The following is a 24813-nucleotide window of genomic DNA, read 5'->3' on the forward strand; positions in this document are numbered from 1 at the left end:
AGGTGCAATGGAACAGGACTGGTTAAGACACCAGTCTTAATTTACAGCCGTGCAACAATGAGTTGAACTTTATGAACCCTGCAACCCCCATTGACAATGTCGTTAATCATTTGGAAATTCAATTTGTATTTGTGTATGGTTTTGAACTTCCCATCTTGAGTTGAGTAATACTTGTATCTAAATGCCATTGTCTTGTCCTCTACCCAGTTGTACCCAGAAATATATTACAGAACATACCAATATCTTGCCGTGACTGCTTACTTGTTATGTTTACTTTACAGACAGAAAGGGACGTAAGTGTGCGACAACGAGCAGTGGATCTTCTGTATGCCATGTGTGACCGAAGCAATGCTCAGCAGATTGTAGCAGAGATGCTGAACTACTTGGAGACTGCTGATTACTCCATTCGTGAGGAGATTGTAAGAACCCTTTTAGGATATGTATATAAGGGGAGTGCTTTCTAATGTACACATATATTTGCTTATGTGCTGTTTAAATCCTTTGCATTTTATCTGGGGGACACTGCTACATTTGGGTTATGGTGAGAGTGCAGGAGATGGGCACTTAAGAGTTGATTTTTCTGAAACTGAAGCTCCCCCCCCCCTCTCTTGCTGCATCCAGGAATCCCCCCAGTTAGCTGGTGCTGTTTGCACCAGAAATATCATTTAAGATGGCTGCCACGACTGAGCAGCCACTAATATCACCCCACCCTCCCAGCAGAGTTCGTGAGGAGTTATTTGGTGGTGATTGCTGCCTTTTTCCAACGTTAAGACATGGTTCTTCCACCATCCCCCTTCAGGGGTTGAGGCCTCTGGTGGCATGGGAGCCGCTTGGGGACCTGTCTTTAGACAGCAGGTTGAGCTTCCTTACTAGAGGAAGCACAGCACTCCTTGGAGAAACTGCTGGCTAGTAGCTGCTTGACTGTGACTGCATGAGACTTGCTGCTAGCCTGAAGCTCCTCCCCTCTACAGGGTGTTATCCTCAAGGGGTCCTGCTGTGGCCTTGAAACCTAGTGGCTCAGTACCTTTATTGTTAGCAAATCTGTGTTTGTTCTGTAAATACTCACTGTACCCTTTCTAGCATGCCTTAAAAAAGTTCTTGGGTTAAAGCTGGAGGTGGGAAGTCTTTCGTATTTTACCTTCTCCAGGTGCCAAACAAATCACTTAGTGGGAAAGATCCAGGTGTCTGGTGTGCGGCCTGCAAATCCAAGGAACGTGGTTTGCGCATGTCAGCTGTTCTCTCAGAGGTGAGAACTCATATTTGAAATTCTCTTTGAAAGAAGATGGGGAGTTTCTGGATTTACTCAGACCCAAAGGATTCTGTGGGATTCAAGGGAGAATCTTTTTAAGGCTAAGGCATTTGCAAACTAGTTGTGACAGTATGTCGGGCTTTGGAAAGGCTAGAAGTGGATGATTCTCAATCTACTGAGGTGCTCTTAATTAAAAGAGAGAAGAAACAATTGGTTTCCTTTCCTTCATCTTCTCACTTATCTGAGCTTCTGGGTGAAGCTTGGGCTAACCAGGGTGAAAAATGTCTTATTCCTTGCAAATTTCCTGTTTGTTCTTTGTCTGCTGAGTAAATGGCTATGTGGGAGCAGCCACCAAAGGTAGATACTCCAGTAGTTACTCCAGTGGCTCGCCTCTGTAAATCCACCTCTCTTCCCATTACTGGAACATCTTTGTTCAAGCATGGCATGGACAAGAAATGTGAAAACATTTTAAAGTCCATCAATTCTCACACCTTCGTTAGCATTAGCATGGGTTTCCAAGGTCATAAATAATGGTCAGATCGACTCTTAAAAGGACTGCAGCCTGACCTTTCCAAGTCAGAATTGCTCCAGTTGGCAGAGCATGTCAGAGAATTGTCCGAATTTCTCTGTGACTCTGCTCTGGATACATCTTCTACCAACTCTAGAATATCTTCCTTGGCTGTTGTGGCCAGGCGAACACATTGGCTCCAATTCGGGGATGCGGTTATTGAATTAAGGAAATCTTTGGAAGCCCTTCCGTATGACTGTTCAGTTATTTTTGGACCTGAACTTACTTAGAGTGGACAGTTCTATCAGGTCCGCCGGCCACGTCATGGAGGCTGATGAATTCTTAGCGTCCATAGACATAAAGGACGCTTATCTCCATATTTCGATCTGGAAAGGACACCAGTCTTCTTAGGTTCATGGTTCAGGACTCTCATTTTAAGTTCAGAATCCTTCCGTTCAGTATGGCAACTGCACCATGAGTTTTTGCCAATGTCATGGCAGCCCAGACGAGATCTCTGGTCTTTACCATCGTGCCTTACCTAGACAATCTGCTTATCAAGTCAGCCCACTTCTTGCAGGTTCACCTCCTCAGGACGGCTCGGGTTCTGGAATTACAAGGGTGGATTTTGTGAACATAGTCAGAGGATGGTGTTTCTGGGTCTATTCTTTGATCCCTTCCTTCCGGAGGACCAGATGTGGACTCTCCAGGCATTGGTGAGAAGAATTCTGGCCCTAAGATGTATGTCAGTTCTGCAATGCGAGAAGTTGAAGGGGAATATGGTCTACAACCTTCGAAGCAGTGCAATATGCCAGGTTCCACTCTCAAATGTTTCAGCTGAATGTCTTGAGGAGGTGGTCGGGGTTCAGCCTTCGGTTTAACACTAGCTCATTCACTATAGCAGGAGATGCGTCTCTCTGATGGTGGTGGTTGAGAGCAGACCATTTGATCAAGGGTTGCCCATTCACCATCCTTGACTGGACCGTGATTACCACAGATGCCTCTCTTCAGGGATAGGGAGTGGTGGTGATATATCTTTGCTTGCAGGGTCTTTGGTCCAGAGACAGTCAAGCTTCCTATCAATGTTCTGGAGCTCAGAGCGTTGATGGATTCTCTGATGGGAGCCCCAATTCTACTGTGTATATTCCCCGGAGTGGAGAGTTAGGAGTCAGATTTCTTGAGCAGGCGTTCCATTCTCTTGGGAGAGTGATATCTTCACCCGAAGGTAATCAGTCTGCTAATGCAGAGATGGGGTCAGCCAGAAGGGGACATGATTGCCTCGCGAAGTAACAACAAAGTGCCCATCTTCTGCTCCAGGATCTGGGACCCCTTGGCTGCACTAATGGATGTCATGATGGTCCTTTGGAACTTTGTGTTGATCAGTCTCTCCTCCAATTCCGATGCACTCTTGTATTCTTAAGAAGGCAAAGAGGGAGGGAACTCCGGTCATCCACAAGGCTCCAGATTGGCCACAAAGAGCATAGTATGTCTATGTTCTAAGGATGGCGACAGGTACAGGGAAGATCTTTTCTTTCAAGGTCCGTTCCTCCACCAGGACCTTCGTTGTCTGACTTTAATGGCATGGCTGTTGAAGCCAGGATCTTGAGAGCCAAAGGATTGTCCATTGAAGTTTTTCAAACTATACTTACAGCCAGAAAGTTTCCACACTTCTTCCTTTAGGCTTTTACATCTCCTTTCTTTTCTCCAAGACTGACTGGATGGCGGGTTGAAACGTAGTTCCCTTAAAGTTCTGGTTTCTTCCTTGTCTTTGTATTTCCAGAGGAATATAGCTTGGATCCTAGAGGTCCATACTTTTATATATACAGCATCCCTATGTCCTTCCATGGCACCACAGGATCTTATTATATATTTGGTTTTCTAGTCTCTTCAGCTTTCTCTGTTTTGAACCTTTGGAGATTATCTGGAAACACTTGACTTGGAAGGTGACTTTCCTTTTAACCATTTCTTCAGCTAGACAGCTTTCTGAATTGGGGGCCTTGTTTTGCAGGTCCCCCATTTGGTGTTTCATGACAGGGCAATCTTGTGTATGTCTATGTTGTTCCAAGCTACGGTGGTTTCACGTTTCCAGCTTAATTAGGAGAATAGTCATTTCCTTCTTCCGGGGGTCTTCAGGGGAATAGAATCAGCTGGTCCTCCTGGGTGTGGTCAAAACTCTTAGGATATACTTGGATGGGAGCTCGAAATCTTGACTCCCTGCTGGTTCTCTATGATGTGCAAAAACTGTGTTGTCTGGTGTCTAAGCAGACCATAGCCAGATGCATCGGGTCCTATTTTTCAGCTGGTTTATTCTAGTTCTGGTCTGCCAGTTCCAGAGAGAGTTTTAGCTCCCACCGCTAGATCAGTGAGTGCTTCTTGGGCGGTGTATCACTAGGTTTCGGCCAAGCAGATATGTCTGGCAGCCACCTGGTCCTCTCTCTCATACGTTCATCAGATTTTACTGGCTTCGTGTTTTTGCGTCCAGAGATGCTGGCTTTGGACAGCAAGTTTTGCCTTAAGCTATGTCTGAGTGTACCCTCCCCTAGGGGCAGTTTCGTAATCTCCCAAATGTAGTAGTGTCCCCCAGATAGGATGATAGGGAAAAATTAGAATTTTTGTACTTGCAGTTTAAATGCATTTCTCCTAAGCCATCTGGGGAAGACTGTGCTCCCATCCTTTACACTCGGTGTTCAAACATACAGCACAAACACCACAAAGAACTGGTTATTTTTCATGCATTACCCTTTCCTTTGGGGTTTGCATGTTGTAAACTGAGGAACACAGGTTGGGAGAGCAGAGGAACTTTTTTTTCAGAAAAGTTAACTCTTAACTGCCCAACTCCTGTACTCTCACCACAACCCAAATGTAGCAGTAGAAAAAATGGGATTTAACAGTAAGTACATAAATACTCTTGTCTGTTCCATGTTGATTTATGACCAAAGATCTATTGCAGAGAGGCTGTTCTTGAATGTGTTAATTGTTGCAGGTGTTGAAGGTAGCGATCCTGGCTGAGAAGTATGCTGTTGATTACACGTGGTATGTGGACACTATCCTCAACCTCATTCGTATAGCAGGGGACTACGTAAGTGAAGAGGTCTGGTACAGAGTGATCCAGATTGTCATCAACAGAGATGACGTGCAAGGATATGCAGCCAAGACTGTATTTGAGGTGAGAGAAGTTAGAATGTCCTGGCACTATGTGTTATGCCATAAAAAAAGTTTGGTTTATCAAGGTCACAGAGGTCATATTTTATTGTTACTAGTTTTATACATGATCTGTTCATGGTGTGAGTTGAGGCAGCTGCTTTTGGCTTCACTCTAGGAGAATAGAGTAAAAGTCAATGAAGTTGACAAGGGCATTGTACGTGGAAAGGAAGGTGCAGAGAGCAGGTGTAAGTTTGTTTTTTGTTTTGTTTTTGTTTTTTAAAATACTGAATCCACGTTACTACTTGTTGCTGTTTCAACTGTTCTCTTTTAACTGAAGGTTCTAGTACTTTGACTGTCTGTTTATGTATTGGACGTTAATGCTTGGCCTAGCTTGCTACCAACTTCAAAAAAGCTTACGCTTGGACGCTGAAAGCAACAAAACAATGAAAGCATTCTCTAGCAGTGGGAATTACGTCCATGAGGGGACACTGAAGACTTAGATTCAGAGAGTGGTCTTTAGAGCTGAACTTGAATATCCTCCCCTTTACCCCATGGGCTCATTCTGAACTTCAGTTTTTGTTAAGTGCCCACCAGAGCTGGGTGTAATTTTAATGGCTGCCTATTACAGCCTCTGTACTTACATTATGTTTTACGGTGTTTAATTTTTTTAATATTTTATTTCTCCAATATTACTATCTGTTAGTGTCATCCCTCATCTGACATTGAAGGATTGCCTCCGGAGTGGGGGACCTGAAAGCACAGAACAGTGTAACTGAGGCTCGGTAGTCAGGTAAGTTCCTCTCCTTGCGACCAAGGTGGCCGGGTACAAGCCACGGTTCTCTCTCTACTGGGAGCCAAGACCTGCAGCAGTAGCGGAGGCCTCGGTATGGTAAGAGGGGAGAGGAAGTTTCAGGTGGTAGCTAGTCTCTCTCTAGTAGTCCCACATTAACCACTGGGCAGCTGACCTATGATCTTCATCCAGAACTTCCTCCATGGTGAGGCGAAAACACACCAGCAGAAACAGAGGATATATTTTTGAAGCAGCAACTCCTTCCTCTCTGTCTATCCTCCTTGGCAAAGGATTGGGGTGTTGGGATTTGGGAGTGTCTCTCGATTCCTTTGGCCTATATCTGTGCCGTTCCACATCCTTCTGGATTGTGCAACTGGTTGTTTCTTCAGGGCTTAGCCAAGAGGTGAGACTGTAGCAAAAGTTTTCGCTCCAATTTGTCTTGTGCCCTGTCTGTGACGTTTGCCTTGTGAGCAGTCATGTGAGGCGAGTTCCTGCGGCTGAGCTCGGCTGTGTGTCTGTGCTGCTAACATGGTAGCCTGTGCCAGACCCCTAGCCCAGGTTGGCTCTATTTCTGATCTTGACCCTTACGCTCCTTCTGTGGTGGCCTTGTGGAGTGCAGTTCCATATCCTGAGTCAACCTCCCTGGAACTTGGACACAGATCTGGCCAGGTTTATGCAGGGTTTAGTTCATGTACTCTCCCCTTAGAAGAGGATTCTGACGTAAGCCACCACATCTGGCGGTCCCCCAGACACTGTAGGGGTCTGATTCGGATCTCTCATACCAGGAGGAAGGGAAATTGGTGGAAGGCTCTAACACTGAAGTTTTTTCCTTTTTTGAGGATTTCTACATGAAACTGTGGGGATGTGTGCTGTTACAGATGGTTGAGATCAGGGATGGCAAAGAACCTGAGATTCCAGGCATTTCCCTTTTCAAGAGAGAAAAAAGACTGTTTTCCTTCATCTGCACAGTTGGAGGTCCTGTTTAATGAGACATGGGCTGCATCTGACTGTAAATGTCAGGTGTCCCGCCTTTCCGAGACGACCAATATTCCTATTGTTGCTACCTTAACAAACAGCATGGCTAGGAAAATTGAAGCCACCCTTACACAGCAGCGAGTGCTTCCCAGTTTGCTACTGCTTGGGGGGTGAAATTCATAGGGTGGGGGGGTCCTTCTGATTAATTTGTCATCCCTATGGGAAGGCTAGAAGTTAGCCCTCAAGAGGTTACTCTTATGCCCCGAGGGGAGGGGTGCAGAGCAATAGACAGGCATGTACGGCGAAGCGTCAAGTGTCTAAGCCCTCTGACAAGTAATCAGCATGGCACCCAGATTGCCCACCTGGGGACTCCCATGATCGGAGCCCCTCTGCTTCCATTCAGTGATCAGTGGTTTTTTTCAGCACAGGCACTTGGGGGAGAGGCATTGTCAGAGATACTTAATAGATCTACAGGTATCTCATCCCAGGCACTTTTCACCACTGTATTTCCAAGAAGCCGTGCAAACGGTCTGGCCCTTCAAGAGGTCATTTAGTCCCTTGTATTGGGTAGTTATTTCTGTTCTGGAAAAAGAAAACTGTTTTGGTTTCTACTCAAGCCTTTAACAGGAACTGGATGACTCCTACCTATCCTGTATCTGAAATCCCTAAACTGTGGTCCATCATCAACAGAATGGAATGGGAGAAGTTCAAAGTGTCCACGAATATCAAGGACGCGTACCTGCATGTTCTAATCTAGGAAGGCTATCCATTCCTGATCAGATTTACTGTTCAATTTCACCATCATCAGTTTTTACCACTGCTCTTTGGCCTGGCGATAGCGCTGAGAGTTTTCACCGTCATTGCAGTGCATAGCAGCCCTTCTTTGATCCAGAAGGGAGACTATCGTTCTGTACCTAGAAGATTAGCTTACACATGGGTGTTTCTTCACCTGGCTATGAAGGCTCTGGGAAAAATGGTGTCCACCTTCAAAGTGGTGCCATTTGTTTCATTCATGCATTAATTTTGAATTGGAACTAGTCCCACTACCTCTTGAGTTTCTCTCTGCTGCTGGAGGCACGAGTTTCGCTCAGTTGATGGCTGAAGTGCATCAACTGCAATAAGAGTCACCAGTTCACCATCTGGGACTGGGCATTTCTGACAAAAGATGCTTTTCTCAGAGGCTGGAAGGCAGTGGTGCTCCTGTACCAGTGCCAGGGAGTTTGGACTCAAAAGGATCCAAACTTCTTATCAGTCTGTTGGAACGAAGAGTCATTCTCAACTCTACGTGCAGGCCAACATTTCCTGCAAGGAATGGTCATAAAGGTTCAATCTGAAAAAAGCTATAGCTGTGACCCCCCTGGGGATTTATGGTGTACATAAATAACCAGAGGGGCACTAAGAGTGTCCTAGCCATGAGTGAGAGAGCCAACATTCTCTGTTGGACAAAACAGCATGTTCCTGCCATTTTGGTGCTCTTCATCCCATGTAACTTTATTGCTTCATCCTGGGGAAAGGTCTCTTCACCTGGAGATTTTCCAGCAGCTGGTGTTAATGTGTGGTCAACCAGGCTTCATCATGATGGCATCTCTGTTGAACCACTCTTCTACTTCAGGATGAAGGATCCACAGTCGTCTTGTGGATGTCATATCTGTTTTGTGGGCATTCAATCTGCTATATCTGTTTCCACAGGGAGCTATGCTTCTGCAGGTGCTAAAACATAAATGTAAAGAGAGAACGCTCCAGTGATTCTCCCGGCATCAGACTGGCCCAGGATGTCTTAGTGCACAGACAATCCACAGCATGGCAGAGGATCCAGCATGGTGCCTGCCTTCCTTTAAGACCAGACCTGTTTCGTCCGGGTCCCTTCCTAAACCAGAGCTTACCTTGGCTGGCTTTGCTGTTGAGTTCATGATTCTCAACTCCCAAGGGGTTCTCTGATTGTGATTCAGATCATGATCAAGTTTCGCAAGTCCGTGTCAGCCAGAAATTACCACACTGTCTGTAAGAACTACATCTTCTGGTGTGAGTTGATAGTGTTTCCTACCTCTTGTGTCAAACTGAACCTGTTACTTCACTTTCTGCATGACTGTCTTGAAGGGGGTGGGGGTGTTATGGCTCAGTTCGTTGAAGTTACAGGTTTCAGCCTTTTCTGTTTTCTTTTAGAGAAAACTGTTGGTTACCGGTGGTGCAGACCTTCTTAAAGGGAGTGATGCATGTGCAGCCTCTTAAGACCCACCAGTGGCTCCGTGGGATACAAATCTGTCATGCTGACTGCCTTGCTCCTTCCCGTTGAACCTATTGGTTCAGTGGTGTTGAAATTCCTTACCTGGAAGACAGTCGTCTTGTTTGCTATTTCTTCTGCTAGGAGAGTTTTGGAGATGGTGGCTGTGTTTTGGTAGATCTCCATTCCTCATCTTTCATGAGGACATAGCAGTGCTTGGCATCAAACCTTTATTTCAGGCAAAGGTGGTATAACCACCTGAATCTAATATACCAGTTTTGGAAGTAAGGTGCTGCGCACCGTGACTTTTAAACTTACCTTCTCAGGTAAGTTTAGGTTTGGGATGTCCCCACAGTGTCTAGTGTCCCCCATTGATGTGAGAGAAAATAGGATATTTATATTTGCGTTAAATCCTTTTCTCTGAATCTTTTGGGGGACACTGGACGCCATTCCTTGTACGCTCTTTTGCTTATGATCCTTCACTTGTTGTCCTTTTTATGATTTATGTTTTTTATGGGATAATGTGAGATAACTACTGAGGGTTAGAATGTAGCTAATGGGACATAGGAGATGAGCTTCAATTTCAGCTCTAAATTTGAAGGTGTCAAGGCTCCAGCGACCACTCTCTACCTTGCAATGACCACCCTTGGATTCAGAGAAAGTGATTTGACAAGTACAAAAATCCTATTTTTAGTCCTGAGTTTAAAGTCCTGCATTAATTTCCATTTCAATGATTCCATTTCATGTTGGAGGTGCGTTTTGTTTTGAAAATGTAGAGGTAAATAAAAACTGTGTTTGCTTGTTTTTCAGGCTCTCCAGGCTCCTGCTTGCCATGAAAATCTGGTCAAGGTTGGAGGGTATATCTTGGGAGAGTTTGGGAATCTTATTGCTGGTGACCCCCGTTCTAGGTAAATATTCATCAAATTGTCTTTTGTACCGTAGAGATATTAACTGTGCCGTTCAAGTGTACTTGGCATAGTGTTCTCGTTGCCAGTGTCAGAGCATGCAAATTGGATGCAGATGGGTTGTCTTTTGTGCAGAGTCTGACACACTGAATAGGTACCTCAGGGACCCATGCCAAAAAAATGCATACAATTTTAATGCAGTGTAGCTCTGGTAGATTTTATTTGCATAATTTATTTATTATATTACTCATTTGTCAGTTGATCTGGTCAGACATACACTGCTAGGCATATACCTTTTCAAGAGTGTCCATCTTGCTGATAGGGCAGTTTTCACTGGCATATATTAGAGGAAAGAAGTCTTAACTATCATAGTTACATTTTCCCGTCAATTTGATCTGTTATTCTGATTGGCCATTATATCACCATTGTGCTATTTTCATTGGAATGCAGGAGCATACAGTGAGTCGGGCAGGCTGGGGCCTACTTACAGGGTTAGAAAATTTATCAGATTGATATTTGGTTGTAGAATCCAATGTAATCTTTCACTGTGTTTATTTAAACCCTTGTTCTATTTTTCTCTCCAGTCCCCTAATTCAGTTTAACCTGTTGCACTCCAAGTTTCATCTATGCAGTGTCCCCACCAGGGCACTGCTCCTTTCAGCCTACATCAAGTTTATCAACCTGTTTCCTGAAATTAAACCCACTATCCAGGATGTGCTACGAAGCGACAGTCAGCTCAGGAATGCAGACGTGGAGCTTCAACAGAGGGCTGTAGAGTATCTGCGGCTCAGCTCAATCGCCAGCAACGACATATTGGTATGTTCATGGAAAGTTCTTTTGGTAATGGAATTTGGCATTAGTTGGCAAAGCTAGTCTAAATTCGGGAAATAATATTTCTATTCAAGGTTTACCTAGTGTTAACTGGCTAAGGCACCTTTCTAGTAGTATATTGAAAATTTAAACAAGATACATTCTGAGGTTCTGTTACATTCTTTCATCATTCAACACTAGAGCTGTTGGGCACTGTGAGATGATATCTATTGCAGCCTTTGCCTTTAGTGTTCATCAATGTAATAAAGAGAGACCATCCTTCTATGAACTTCTGTCCTTTCTATGTTTGAAGGCTACGGTTTTGGAGGAAATGCCTCCATTCCCTGAGCGAGAGTCCTCTATCTTGGCCAAGCTCAAGAAGAAGAAAGGTCCTAGTACAGTTACTGACTTGGAAGACACAAAGAAGGAGAAGAACAGTTCAGATGTGAATGGGGGCACTGAGCCCGCCCCTGTTAGCACAGCGGTATGTCATTAATTAGTGTGAACAATTACTATTTCAGACACTGGTAGTACCATCTAGTGGGCTAACAAAATTACATAGATTCAGTGTCTCTCATTTTGTTTTCTCACTGGGCAAGAGGATATGTAGAATATTTGTATCAGTTGCTGTTTACTAAATTCCTAATATTTAAATAGAACTATTGATCATGCTGGAAATTACAAACCAGGGGCCTGAGTCAAGGCATGCATACTGAGCTAATCGGCCGTTTGTTTTAAACCCCACGTAAATCGGCTCTGCATACTTCTGAAGCCAACAGGGAATGGATCTAAAGATACGTGTGGTGCTTACTACGGGTGTAGAATTACTCTGCTCTACTAGACCAGACACTGTAGGATTCGTATAATACCTATGTGGAATATAAAATTTCGAAAGCACAGGAAAGAAAAAGTATTCGGCAATTACTGTTACCTGTCAATAATAGTCATTTATGATTATAAATGGAATTTAAAAAAAAAAATCCCCCCCCCCCTTGTAAAAACATTTTACTCTGTAATTAATGTTTACTGTACATAAAAGAAGTTTTTACATTTGCTCCTGATTGGAAGCACGTTTTTGCCTACACCTTTGGAACTTAAACTAGCCCCTTAGTTGGAGCAAGAGATACGGTAGAAAAACAGCGTATTTCTGTGTGTGCCTGAGTGTGACTTGGACGTGGCTGCAAGCGAATGCCCTTACTGTATAGTGCCTATGTGAATCCACCCATTCCCCACCATCTTCACTACCTGAAATTGTAGGCTGTAGTGTTTGCGCTAGAAGCTGATTTGGACGTGACTGCGTTCTGTCTCGTAACGTCAGGTTCTGAGCATGTACAGCGTGATTTCTGCAGACGATACGCACAAAGTAGGCAGATGTATTCCTTAATGACTCAGGCCCCAGGAGTGTAACTTGTATATTTCTGCACGAGTACCATCTGTTTATTATCTCTCTTCCATGAACAGCTGATATGTGCAGTGCGCCCTCGTCCATTCTCTCTCTTGACACCCCTGCAAACTGGCAGCCAGCCCCCTTGTTCTGGAATGAGCTATCCGACAGCAGCCCTCTCATTCTGCCAGGTTTTTTAAATATTGTAGGAATGGAATGATATACTAAACATGCATTTACTCTTAAAGGTTTATTGGAAAGGTTGAGAAAGGAATGAATTTAAAACCTTACGTTTGTGCAGTGTGTGACTATGATAAAGCCATCATTTCTAATACACTAAAATCTATGTTTTTAATGCCTGTTTTCCTGTATTAATTGCTGGAATATTTGGGTGACCACTACTTTATTCAGCCTCTTGGAACTCCACTCCACTCCTAGTACCAGATTTTATAGTTGAGGCCCACTGCAAGCAGCTTGGACTATCTGAGTAACTATACCAAGCGTTGGGATTGCTTCCTAATTTGACCTCACAGCTGTTTGTTGCTTTTATTGGTTAGAATATATAGGGGCCTGTTAATTTGGTAGGAAGGTGGCCACACCGAGGTTGAGATCAGACATTTGCTGTTGACCATATCTGTAAATGTAGTATGCATGTCTCTGTGCATGTGTGGTCCACATGACTTGTAGCAATGAATGGGGTCTGGTTATTGGTTGTTTAGCTTTCTCTTCCTGAGTAATGGAAATGTTATGCTTACAATATGAGAGAAGGTTCTAATTTGCATTATTTAATAAACACAACACATAGTTGCCATTGTTTAATAGCACATAGTTCTGAGAATTCCCATTGGCACAAGTGTGATCTATGCCTGCTCGCATTTCTGGGTGTTATGGTATCTAAAACATCACTGATTTTCATCAACCTTTTTCGGAGTCTCATCGCCCGAGGCTCTGACAGGACTTTATGCTGAACTGAAATCCCCCATAGATTGCTTTAGTTGGTCTGTAGATGTAAGCCTTTATTTACTCATTATTATATAAGAATTTTGTGGTTTCCATTAAAATTTAATTGAATTGGTTAGTGTCTCAATCCCCATTAATACGCCTTAGAAATAAAACAGGCTCAAACACAGCGATACTATCTTTTAACTAAAGGTTTTAGTTGCATGAAAATAACCAGTCAATACCACATCATTTATATTTAATTGCTAAATTTTAAATAGATTGTTTACTGTGGTTACTATTTTCTACAATCCTCATGGGTTTTGTAAGTTCCTCACTCGAACTATACAATCAAACAACTATTTAGCCAGCGCACAACTCTCAAATAGAACGTTCCCATTATTTAGCAAGTTAAATATTGTGGTCCCTTCCTCTAATCCTTTTGACTTGGCAAAACTATTATGTGCTCTTCTCCAATAAGGCAAGATTGTAGTATTATCTTAAAATTATCTTCCTTAGCAAATGCTACATTTTAGTAATTATGTACTTTTTTGTAGCAATTTAATATGCTAGTTAATTTATTTACAACTAACCCCAACTGCTAACTTTTTTTTTTTTCTTTTAAAGAAATGTAACCCATCACACCCCTCTGTCCAACTAGTAAAATTGTTGGTGTCTTGTGTCCCTATTGACCTACAATTGAAAGTACACAGTCTACATTGCAAGCTGTCAGTGTTGTTGTTTGGAGATTTTGTGACATCTGTAGCTATGAAAATGTATTTATGTATTTTATTTTCTTGCTATTATTCTTTTAAAGAATTAGCAGGAAGTGTGCTAGCAAATCCAGGTTGATTTAGTCATGAGGACATCAAGACAAAGCGAGAGGGGCTTTGCTGTGTAGTTCGCTGGCTAGTGCTCCTTTATTTGTATTACAATTGTTGCTCCCTTCCAAGCACCAAGTACTGTTAAAATGTTCACTCGTCAACCAGTTGCTGCAAAAACAAGAGTGTGTGTCTACAGAAACAGCATACCTTTTAGGATGGAATTGGATTTGTATGAGGATTGTATTGTGCTGAAATATGGTGACCTATTAACACTGCTTTGATTTTGCTTGTTAATTGTCTGGCATGTTTAGTCTTTGGTTACTTGCAGTCAAATTTTACCATCTTATGATATTTTAACAGTCCACTCCTTCCCCTTCTGCTGACCTCTTGGGCTTGGGAGCTCCCTCTGCTGCCAGTCCAGGTGCACCCCCAGCTACCTCCTCCGGTAGTCTGCTTGTGGATGTCTTTGCAGATGCTTCACTACCTGTTGCTGCTGTCTCTTCAGGTGCAGAAGACAACTTTGCAAGGTAGGATGCTAGTGCTGAAAAAGAAGGCGTGTGCATAACGAAGATTTGTGTAGACCAGTGCTTCTAATTTGGAAGTTCCCTGATTGTATTACTTGCCCAAGGTTTAGCAAAGCTAGCCATATCTTTTTGTGTCTTCAATTTGGAATGTAAAGTGATTTTAAAGATAAATTTTGTTAGAGTGCATGCTGGGATTAGGGGAACTAACAGTGCTCCATGTTGCCGCCTCTTCTCCCCTTGGTTTTCCTCTTTGCCGCCGACACCCGATACAGCGATGTCCCAACTCCCACAGAAGGGGCATCTGTGGAGCCAGACCCTTCTGTAAACGATGCAGAAGATTTCTTCTACAAGTAAGCAAACCCAACCCAATCAGAAACATCTCTGGTTTCATCTACCATTCACCTTTCACTGCTGCTGTCTGGCTTCCTCATTTGTAGATGTTTGTGGTTTTAAAGCAGCAGGGGCACAGTGAAGTTTCGGGTCTTCATTACTTCATTCATAAGTTAATATACTTATGATTGAAACCTATCTGAGGGTTTAAAGGCACTGACGAGCATTTATTTAACTGCTGAGGATACTGTTGTATTTAAGGGGAAAAAGAGGATTTAAATGTGCAGTTCATACAAGAAAATAAGCAATCTGCTGAGATTTTTCTCCCTCAGACTAAACTGTTGTCCTCACCCAACACAAGAATACAAGACATTGATTTTGAAAACGTTATGAAAATCAATCACTTTTACTATGCAGTTTTCAAAGATTTCTACATTATCTAAGGTGTGGAATAAAGACTACACAACTGCGACCTCTGAAGCATGTTTTGGGGCAGACAAGCTGCATCAAGCATAACTAAACTCACTCATGAAGTTAAATTTAAATATATACCTGTAAGAATATTTAAAGAGGCTGTACACCCTTTCTCTTTGTAAATGCCAGTGCCTACTTTTTAACAGGTTAATGGCAAGGCTTTGAAAAGGGTAGGTTACGTTCAATGCTATAGAGGGCGGCATATGGTGTTTTATGAACTGCTCACAACCAATCGTATGTCTCTCTATGGTAATGAACATAACCATCCCCTTTGAATCAAATGCAGTGACATTTTTGGAGAGGTAACACAGTAAAAATTTTTTGTAATTTGCGTCGAGTTCCTGGATAATTGTTGTATTTAACCGCTTTTCAGCCCCCCTTGTATATCGATGCTGTGCACATCTGTCCCTGGGTCTTCCAGCTGACAGCCTTTTACTAGAGCAGTTTGACTGACACTTCAGGATGTGCTATGGTGCTTGGAGGATTGTTCTGCTTCTCATCTATACTGCTGTAACTCAGTTATTATGGATGCTGTAGATAAAGTATTGGGTAATGCTTAGTCAGCCTCTTAAACCTAAGATGCCCTTCAATGCACAAATCATGATTTTAAAATGAGCCAAAATGAAGACATTTGAAAGTGCCTTGTAATCTCTTTCCACACAGTTAATAAATGCCTAGAAAGCTTCATCTAGGAATTATGAGTATTTTATTGAATGAAAGTCGCTGCTGCTTTAACCAGGCGATTGTTACTTGCAAAAAATATTCCATCCACCCATGTAACAATTCCATTGGATCAGGGGAGACACACTTGGATCACTCCTTTTTACCACCATGATTTATGCATGCACTGACATATGAGTGTCATTTATCGAAATGTTTTTAATTTGTTGTTTACAGTTCAAGTTTCTATTTCCAGATGTTGGTAGACGAGTAAAGAACAAGAAAAAAAACAATGTGCAGTGAACTCCTATCATGCTCTATAGATTATTCAGAATGTTTCACGCTTTCACTTAACACACATTCGTTTCTCTCTTGCGTTTATATGAATCATCGCGATGTTGCTATGTAACTTCTGTGAAAGGGGTACTAAAATAACGATGGGTCATCATGGACAAGGAGGCACTGTGTAGTGATTTACTGTTACCTTTGATCCCATAGGCTGATTTCAGGAAATGATCTATTTAACCAATAATGAACCTTTTTTAGCACCCACACTAGAAGAGTACCAGTTTTCACAAAACAGGTGCAGGGCTTAAAGGAAGGGATGTGGGTAGACCTTTTGATTTTTGGCAGTGCCTGTCCAGGAACTTGAGGATTTAGTGCAGAATATACTTTTTAGTAAATTTAGCCATACATTGATGATAGATTTTGTTTTTATTGAACACATTTAATGTCATCATTATTTATTTATTTATTTTTTAAAAGGTTTATCTGCAAAAATAATGGTGTCCTGTTTGAGAATCAGCTACTCCAAATTGGCTTGAAATCAGAATTTCGTCAAAATCTGGGTAAGTATATGTAACGTTATCTTGGGTAGTTAATGGTAAAGAAGAGTTTTACAGATGTTGTGGGGTTTCATTTAGGCAACTGGCTCAATTTGGCATGTTAAAGATCTGTACTCCGCATTTAAGCTTATCAGTGGGCAGGTTTAGTCCAACATGCTCTAGTGCAATTTACACAAATTAGAAAATCATAGGAGCGAATCTGATGGTTAGTCATGTGCCATTATGAACAGCACATATATTCTGGGCAAAGACTAGTACGAACATGCAGTCTCAATGGCCAAAATACATAGCGGCTGTCTCTATCAGTGCTGTGCCAATTGCAGTAGCTCTCAGTGTTCCAACCACATTCATAGACCACATTAAATTGGTTGAAGCTAAAATACTTTCATGGAAAATGGGACATAAGATCTATACGAGGCAGAAGAGAGAAATATAGTAAAGTGTCTCATACATAGTAAACCGAATACATTTTTTCCTACCCCTTTACCATGCTTCTATATTGTGACAGTATTAGTCTTATGAGATTCTCTGACTTGTTCATGCAGGTCTGTCATCAGTGAATAAAAAATAAAATCATCTCTGTCTAGTCCAGGGTTCACAGCCCGTTATTCATTTGTTGGCTTATTGCATGGTGCAGTTTTAGATCACTCGCCTTATCCAAGTTAAATGGCATTTGTAAATATAGTAGTTGCAGTGTGATATGAGCAGAGTACCCTGTTCTGCTCTATACATGAACAGTACTCCTGGTTGGTTGTTGTCCTTTTCCATGGCAGACAGAAATTATCTTCTTTTTTTTTTTTCTGTAAAAGAGCTCAGGTCTTAGTGTTTTATGAAATCCATTCTACTTACAAATGTCTGATGGAATTACACTGAACAGTCTTGTCACTATGTGCCGAGAAGAGCCTCGGCTTTTCTGGGAAGGCTTTCCACTAGATTTTAGCACATGACTTCAGGGATTTGCCTTCAGACACAAGAGCACTAATGAAGTTGAGCACTAATTTTGGCACAAAAGCCTGGTTTGCAGTCGGCGTTCTAGTTCATTCCGAAGGTGGTCAATGGGGTTGAGGTCAAGGCTCTGTGCAGGCCAGTGGATTTTTATCTAGCTAAACTAGGGGAAAACAGTTTTATGATGGGCCTCACTTTGTGTATTTGGGTCATTGTAATGCTGGAACAGGATATGGCCTTCCCCCAAACTGTTGCCATATAGTTGAAAGCACACAATGTCATTGCATGCTGTAGCATAAAGATTTCTCTTCCCTCAGATTAGGGGTACCAGGCCAAACAACAAAAAACAGCCCCAGACCATTATTCCTCCTCCACCAAACTTTACAGTTGGCAGTACGTATTCAGGTTGGAAGCGTTCTACTGGCATCCACAAAGTCAGATGGTGAAGCGTGATTCATCACTCCAGACTATGCGTTTCCACAATGAGTCCTTATTTATAATAAATTCATTATCTTACATAACTTTTTCCTACCTTTTTGCTTTCATGTGTCATAGGTCGTATGTTTATCTTCTTTGGCAACAAGGTGTCCTCTCAGTTCCAGAACTTCACTCCAACACTGATTTGCTCAGATGAGCTTAAAGCCAATATCCTTTATAAAGTGATGTACAATAGTTGTGTTTGTGTCTACATGTGATCTTAAATGTCTGCGCATAATATATATAATGTTTTAGATTATTATTTTTTTTATAATAGCTGTATTTAATCCACAGTAAAAATAAAGTTCTATTCATCCTCACAGGATCGTAAAGGTCTAGTAGGTGTAAAGTATAGAATTTGTGTATATCACAATGAAAATCCTGGTTCTTATAAGTTAATGAGAATACTTAAAGCATAAGACATACGTGGGAAAGTAATTTTGTTACACTCCCCAACTTGCGCATATTCCCCTGAATATTCCCATATCTGGAATATTTTTAAGTAGGCTCTCAGACATACTGGTAGGTTAATTGGCTGCTGACATAATGAACCCATGTGTCTGTGTGAACATAATCTGTGTGGTAGGGAATTTAGATCGTAAGCTCCACTTACAGGGATCTATTTCAATGATTAAATATTTTTTAAAGTACTGCGCAATATGTAAGTACTTTGTAGCTAAATAATAGTAATATTATTATTATAGATGAATGCATCTGTAAAACATCCCTGTTCTGCACTCTGATGGCCAGTTCATCTGATTGCTTGCCCCCCACAGTACATTAAAAAGTCCTGATTATTAACAGTGTTCCTTGACACTCATGCCCATGTCTGAATCTCCAGTCTAAGCCAGTGGAGCCTACAGTTGATGGAGGAGCCCAGGTGCAGCAAGTGGTCAATATTGAATGTGTGCAAGAATTTGTTGAAGACCCTGTTCTAAATATTCAGTTCAGGTGTGTTACTTATCCAAAGCTTGAGTAAGGTACTGTAGGACAAATAAGTATGGAAAATTACCATGTATACAAAAAGGCTTGGCACTGAGCATTTGCAAAATGGGAAAAAGTGTACGCACACTAGACAATATATACTTCAATATATAACAAAGGTAAGAAAGGTTACAGAAAAAAAAGTCAACCTGTATTGCAAAAGTAATCCATTTCTCAAAGATTTACAATGATCTTTTAGGGCTTTGTGCTCATCTGTACAGCTGCAAAGATTTTTAAAACCTTTTTGCTTTGCTTTGAGTAATAGATAAACTTGATAAAACATTACAATACAGGTTCCAAATAACCTCTTTAAACGATTGACGGAGTGCTGGGCAAAATATGAACAACAATAATGCATAACCTTTATTATAATATGAAACAGCCCCACAGGGCGGTGCAAGTATAACATTTCACTTAGTTTCTATAGCTTCCACCACTGGCACAAGATGGGTTAGTATTTCATAATACTAATATTTGGGAGTGGTAGGTGTACTGTAGGAGGAGGAATTACTTGGACCTTTTGACCTTGGCAACAAATAATTATCCACATAGGAATGAGAGCTATCCACATAAGCATGGCTATTTTTTGAAGCCCACTTCCCCCATCATTCCAGGAGAAGGCAGACGCTTCAATCTGTATCATATGTTCACAGATTGAATACTCTTTAGCACTGAATGGCTAAGAGGGCCTGAATGTCTTGTTTTGTTAACGTTGGTGGTTGGTATGGCTTGAATCTGTAGAGGAGGTTTTTCAGTCCGTGCACATCATTGAAATGTGGTTATACAGGCAACGCCTGCTATAAGACAGTGTGTTTGGCCTCCTTCTGCTAGGCCCAGTCTCTTGTTTTTCCTTGCAACTAAGGAACTTTCTAAAATAAGTGTAAATGTTAGTTATTGCTGCACACAGGCTGTCTTTCTGTCTGATTTAGTAGTGAAAACTTTCATAGACTAAAATAGTTCACTAGAAATAGTAGAGGTCAAATTTGTTGTCAAATGAAGCTAAGATTTGTTGTGCTTCTGTGTCTCTTCTTTAGTCTAACCTGGGCCGGTTGTAATCCTTTGTATTCACAATTCCATGTTATTGAGGGCTGAGCTAACGGCTCCAAAATCTCCTAACAAATAATACCACGTCTCTCCTTCCCCTTTTAGAGGTTTATTAGGGTGGATTTGTCCACAATTTTTATATTCCCTGATTCTAAGGGGACTACTGCAACATTTGACTCCATCATAGATCTGGTACACCTTTCTAGGGGCTGTGTGAACCCACTCTGCTGCACCCACGGGAGAAAATGAAACAGTCTGCACCTGCAGGAGCACATGATATACTGTTTTCATAAGAAGTTTGACTGGTCCTTGGGGTAGGATTCCATCAGGGTTTGGCCAGACATATCTTACTATGGCAGATTTTGTAGAGGGACCCTTATGTGGTACTTTTTAGTGATCATCACCTTGGTAAAATTCTCCTGTGGTGATTAACAAAAAATACCCAAGTTGGGTTGTGTTACAGGACAAATTATATCTAGGAAGTGTTATAACCCCAAGTGTTTGCAGGCCTGTCATGGACGGTCGTAGAAGTGTCTGGGGAGGGTAGTACAGCGATGTTAAAATCATGGGAGAGCGTTGCAGTTTATATGCATATACATATGATGAGCACTAGTTATGAGATGTTACAATTGCCTCTATACGGGTTCCAATTACACTTTTCACTCCCCTCCTTAAGCGAATTCACACTCTATAGAATCCAACAGTGCTCTGAATCATACATTGTTGTGTGAGAAAGTGCCATGTTAAGTTCTTTATCTTAAGGCACAATTCAAGCAAATAGTGATTGATGTATTCCTTTCTCACTGGCCCCACACCTTTTTTGGTTTAGGTCTATGTAATTTACCCCCTTTGCAACTTGGCATTCATGTTGTTCCATTGTTGTTGTTATAGGGTGATTTTGGGTAAGAAAACTAAAGAGTGAAATATTTTTTATTCTGTTTGATATATTAAACGCTTTGATATTGGAGGATAATGACAAAACTGCACTCCACTTTATATTTTTTTGTTTTAATTTAAACAAAACCGTTTATCTTTTTGCTAGGAAATGACAAGTCTTGTGAGCAGTTTGAGTTGCAATATGTTTATACTGGTCTCGGAATGTCTGGATAGCTGCCGTTTATACTATGAAAGTTATTTATTGTGATAAACACGTACATATTATGTACACAATCACATTAACAAATGGAAGGGAATTGTTTAACCCACAACAGCTGAGCAAGTCACAACCTTTAATAAACTACCCAAAGTGTTACACCATGCTGGAATAATCTGCTATCTCCTTCTGATTTCTTTCCTGTAACTTCCCTCCGGTGTTTGTTTTCATGCATCATTACGTCTTTTTTTTTTTCTGTTTGTTTTGTTTTTTGCATTTGCTACAGGTATGGGGGGACCTTCCAGAATTTCTCTGTAAAGCTGCCGATTACCCTGAACAAGTTCTTTCAGCCCACTGAGATGGAGGGTCAAGACTTCTTTCAGCGTTGGAAGCAGCTCAGCAGGTAATGGGAAATGAATGACCTATTAAAAACAAACAATCTGGAACATATATTTTCTTGTGTTTTGGCAATAGTCTCATAAAACGTAATAGTTTGTTTAAATCAGCAGCACATGTTGTCAAGAGTGTGAGAAATAGGCAAAGCACATTAAGGCAGATTCATAATAGCTGTTAGGTGCTGTTTTTTCAAACAAACAAGTTCAGTAAACAAAGTTTCCTGCAACACAAATCTAAAAATGTGTCACCATTTTCCTAAATGCTATAAATTTCATTGGTTGAAAATGTATAGCAATAGACAGCGCAGAGACTAGTCAGATCAACACGATGCTAAAAAGTAAACATTTTATGCGCTGTCTATTGCTATACATTTTCGGTCACTATTTAAGGCTACGCAGCCTTGACAGCAGCGTTACTAGCCAGAGTTTAAGTGCATTTACACATTTGTTCATATTATTGTTGCCATTGGGTATCTTTTTAAGCTATTCTAACAATTAACCCCGTACGGTGCGCCAGTGATTTGGTTTAGATTTTAAAATTTCATTGGTTGCAGTGGCTTTTTCGAATATGTGACCATGCATATATGTGTATGTACTGTTGTATTTCTTTAGTAGATGAAGAACAGGACACAGTTAAACACATGTTGCTATATGGAGATAGTGGCAGATGTGGTATTTGTTGAGCTAATTGTTAGATGCAACCTGTGTGTAGCAGAGTACAATAATTTGTATTTTTATCCACAGCCCAAAACAAGAGGTCCAGAACATTTTCAAGGCGAAACAGCCAATGGATTCGGAGATCACAAAGGCAAAGGTTAGTACTTAATAGTACTGGCTATAGTACTTTAACTTTCTTTAATGTATTTCCTGTTCTCAAAGTGTTCACTGACGTATTTTGTAAGAACATCTATAAACTGGTTGGTTAGGTTTTTTTTGTTACATTTTTCAGCTCATTGGATTTGGCCCTGCTCTCTTGGAAAATGTTGATCCAAACCCGTCCAATTATGTGGCAGCTGGAATCATCCAAACAAAATCTCGACAAGTGGGATGTCTGCTTCGCCTCGAACCAAATGTGCAGGCGCAGGTGAGAAATATTTCATGGAAGAGTAGACTGCTCTTTTCCTTCTTTAATGGTATTGTACCATTGGAATTCTGTCTGTGTGCGCCTCTCTCTCTCGCTGTCTGTGTCATTGTACAGGACTAATTCTTTTCTTCTGTCCTTCACAGATGTACCGGCTCACCATTCGAACAAGTAAAGAAGAGGTTTCCCAGAGATTGTGTGATCTGCTTTCTGAGCAGTTTTAAACCTAAATCATTTTGGCCCCAAAACCTGTGTCTTAGTGATCTTCCATTACTGCCAGTTCCTTATCATCTCAGTGAAAATAAATATTCCCTACACCTTGTGTGTTTAGCTGTTGTTCATCTCATTCAGAGACTTTATCAATATAATGACATATCTATAAGGCAAAGTCTTTTTTATTTTTTTTTATGGTATCATTTAAGTATTACAGAATGTTCTCATGTCAGTGTGCTGGTATCATTGGAAAAGCACTGTAAGCATGTTTGTTAATTTAGGAATTGTATTCATTTAGTTCATACATTGGTTAATCTGCCTGTGATTTGGAGAGGTTATTCCCCCAAAACATTCCTTGGAGACAGGTTGATCCAGTTAGAGAAAACAAACACTTGGTTCTACCTCTTGTTTTGGTCTTTAGAAACTGTTCACACATAGGCTGTATTGATATAACTACACATTGTATGCAATGGCAAAGTAAATCAAATGTAAAATAATCAGTGTATGATCTAGTCTAAATGTTATCTCACTACTAAATATAAATATATACTAGTGTATAGAAGCACAAAGCTTCATAATTCAAGTGATACGTTTGCGGGATCCAACGTTACAGAATGCTCTGTACAGATTGAGGGAATCAAACACTGGATCAATGCCAATTGTTTCACTTTAAGGCACAGTGTCCTTTGTATTGTTGTTTATATTCATTACATCATTAAATAGCGAATGGCTCATACAGATCTAGTAAAGACTACCTATCACATACGCACAGTAAGGGCAACCATTGTGTGGATGGATTCATTGGGAACTGGTGACATTCCTGAGGCATGACTAATATTCAGAGGCATGGTTTCCTAATTGGCTACATTTTGATTAAAATGATTCAGTCCACAAAAAGGCTGTGTCTAAATGAGCGTGCAAGTCCAAGCTATTAACTGCAGGTTGTATTCTGTGGTTTTTTGTTATTGGTGATGTAGAGGAAGGACATCATCCCTTTTGCAAACTGCACTTCAGTGGAAACACAGGAATGAACATGGCTTTATAAAAAAATGTTGGTCTTTGGGTTGAGTTATCATTCACGAATAATTTTCAGCATTGTGCCTAAATTGCTGTGAGAAAAGTTGATGTACTACCACTTGCTAATTATACACCAGAATCGGAGAATCACCACTTATATTAGTTTGTTTTAATAACTGATGACCTAACCACACAAGCATCAAGGTAAGAAAGGGTCTTACCCTGTTTATTCAGAGGTGGAAGTGACAGGCTTGGACAAGTGCTTGGATATGGGAAATGGAGTGTATGGAGTCAAAAATAACACCTAGGTAGGGAACATGAGGAACAGGGAGAGTGTGTAGTGTTGTCCATAGTAAGAACAGTTTAGTAAAGGATTTGTAGACTCTCTAAAATTACTCACCACCTTTCTTCCCTTACTGCTAGATAGCATAAAGGAAGAGGGGATAGAGGAAAATATGGCTGTCCTCACCAAAGAGGTGCTACCGGAGACTGAGGAAACGGATTAGTTTACCAAGGGAGAAGGTGTGCAGAGGAAAAAAGCCTTGTAGGCCCCTAACAGGTGAAGGGAGATAAGGAGCTAGAGGTACAAACAGAAGGAGAGATAGGAAGGGACCCAGGAAAAAAAATCAGTACCACGAAGGCCTGTGGAGTGAAGTTTGTGCAGGAGGAGAGGGTTAAGTGGGTAGCAAAGTTGAGGGATGCAGGGGGAGTTGAAGGTCACAGAGGCTACATGGAGTGGGTGAGTGGAAATAAGACTGATTAGCCTTTGAATGTGTTTTATTTACATATTTGGTACAGATTACACACTTGCTGTAACCTTTACCCAATTTGATATTTGGTGTTGTCATTTCAGAACACATTAGAATAATGAGATCTAATTTGATTGCTTATGTTCTATTTGTACTTTGCAATTAAAGTTTGAAGACATTTCAGATAATGTAAACGTGCTTGAAAGCTGCCTTTAAAAATCCATAGAACACAAGAG

General features: G+C 41.2%; 1 protein-coding gene across 4 annotated transcripts in view; it reads left to right on the plus strand.

Moving 5' to 3' along the window:
* AP2A2 (adaptor related protein complex 2 subunit alpha 2) overlaps positions 1-22920 on the plus strand; it is a 90371-nt gene extending 67451 nt beyond the window's left edge. Inside the window, exons 10-24 of one of the 4 annotated variants that reach the window (XM_075187849.1) lie at positions 282-419; positions 4738-4920; positions 9695-9792; positions 10374-10605; positions 10913-11083; positions 12061-12174; positions 14107-14273; positions 14543-14620; positions 16500-16582; positions 18080-18169; positions 18829-18952; positions 21409-21525; positions 22262-22331; positions 22467-22601; positions 22745-22920. In XM_075187849.1, coding sequence (XP_075043950.1) covers positions 282-419; positions 4738-4920; positions 9695-9792; positions 10374-10605; positions 10913-11083; positions 12061-12174; positions 14107-14273; positions 14543-14620; positions 16500-16582; positions 18080-18169; positions 18829-18952; positions 21409-21525; positions 22262-22331; positions 22467-22601; positions 22745-22822 — 1878 coding nt within the window. In that variant the 3' untranslated portion in view covers positions 22823-22920. The remainder of the gene's footprint in view (positions 1-281; positions 420-4737; positions 4921-9694; positions 9793-10373; positions 10606-10912; positions 11084-12060; positions 12175-14106; positions 14274-14542; positions 14621-16499; positions 16583-18079; positions 18170-18828; positions 18953-21408; positions 21526-22261; positions 22332-22466; positions 22602-22744) is intronic. The other 3 variants (XM_075187850.1, XM_075187851.1, XM_075187852.1) reach the window with 3 other exon arrangements.
* The last annotated feature ends 1893 nt before the right edge of the window (positions 22921-24813 follow it).

This window comes from Mixophyes fleayi, chromosome 10 (genome assembly GCF_038048845.1).
Source record: "Mixophyes fleayi isolate aMixFle1 chromosome 10, aMixFle1.hap1, whole genome shotgun sequence".
In the NCBI taxonomy this organism is placed as follows: domain Eukaryota; kingdom Metazoa; phylum Chordata; class Amphibia; order Anura; family Limnodynastidae; genus Mixophyes; species Mixophyes fleayi.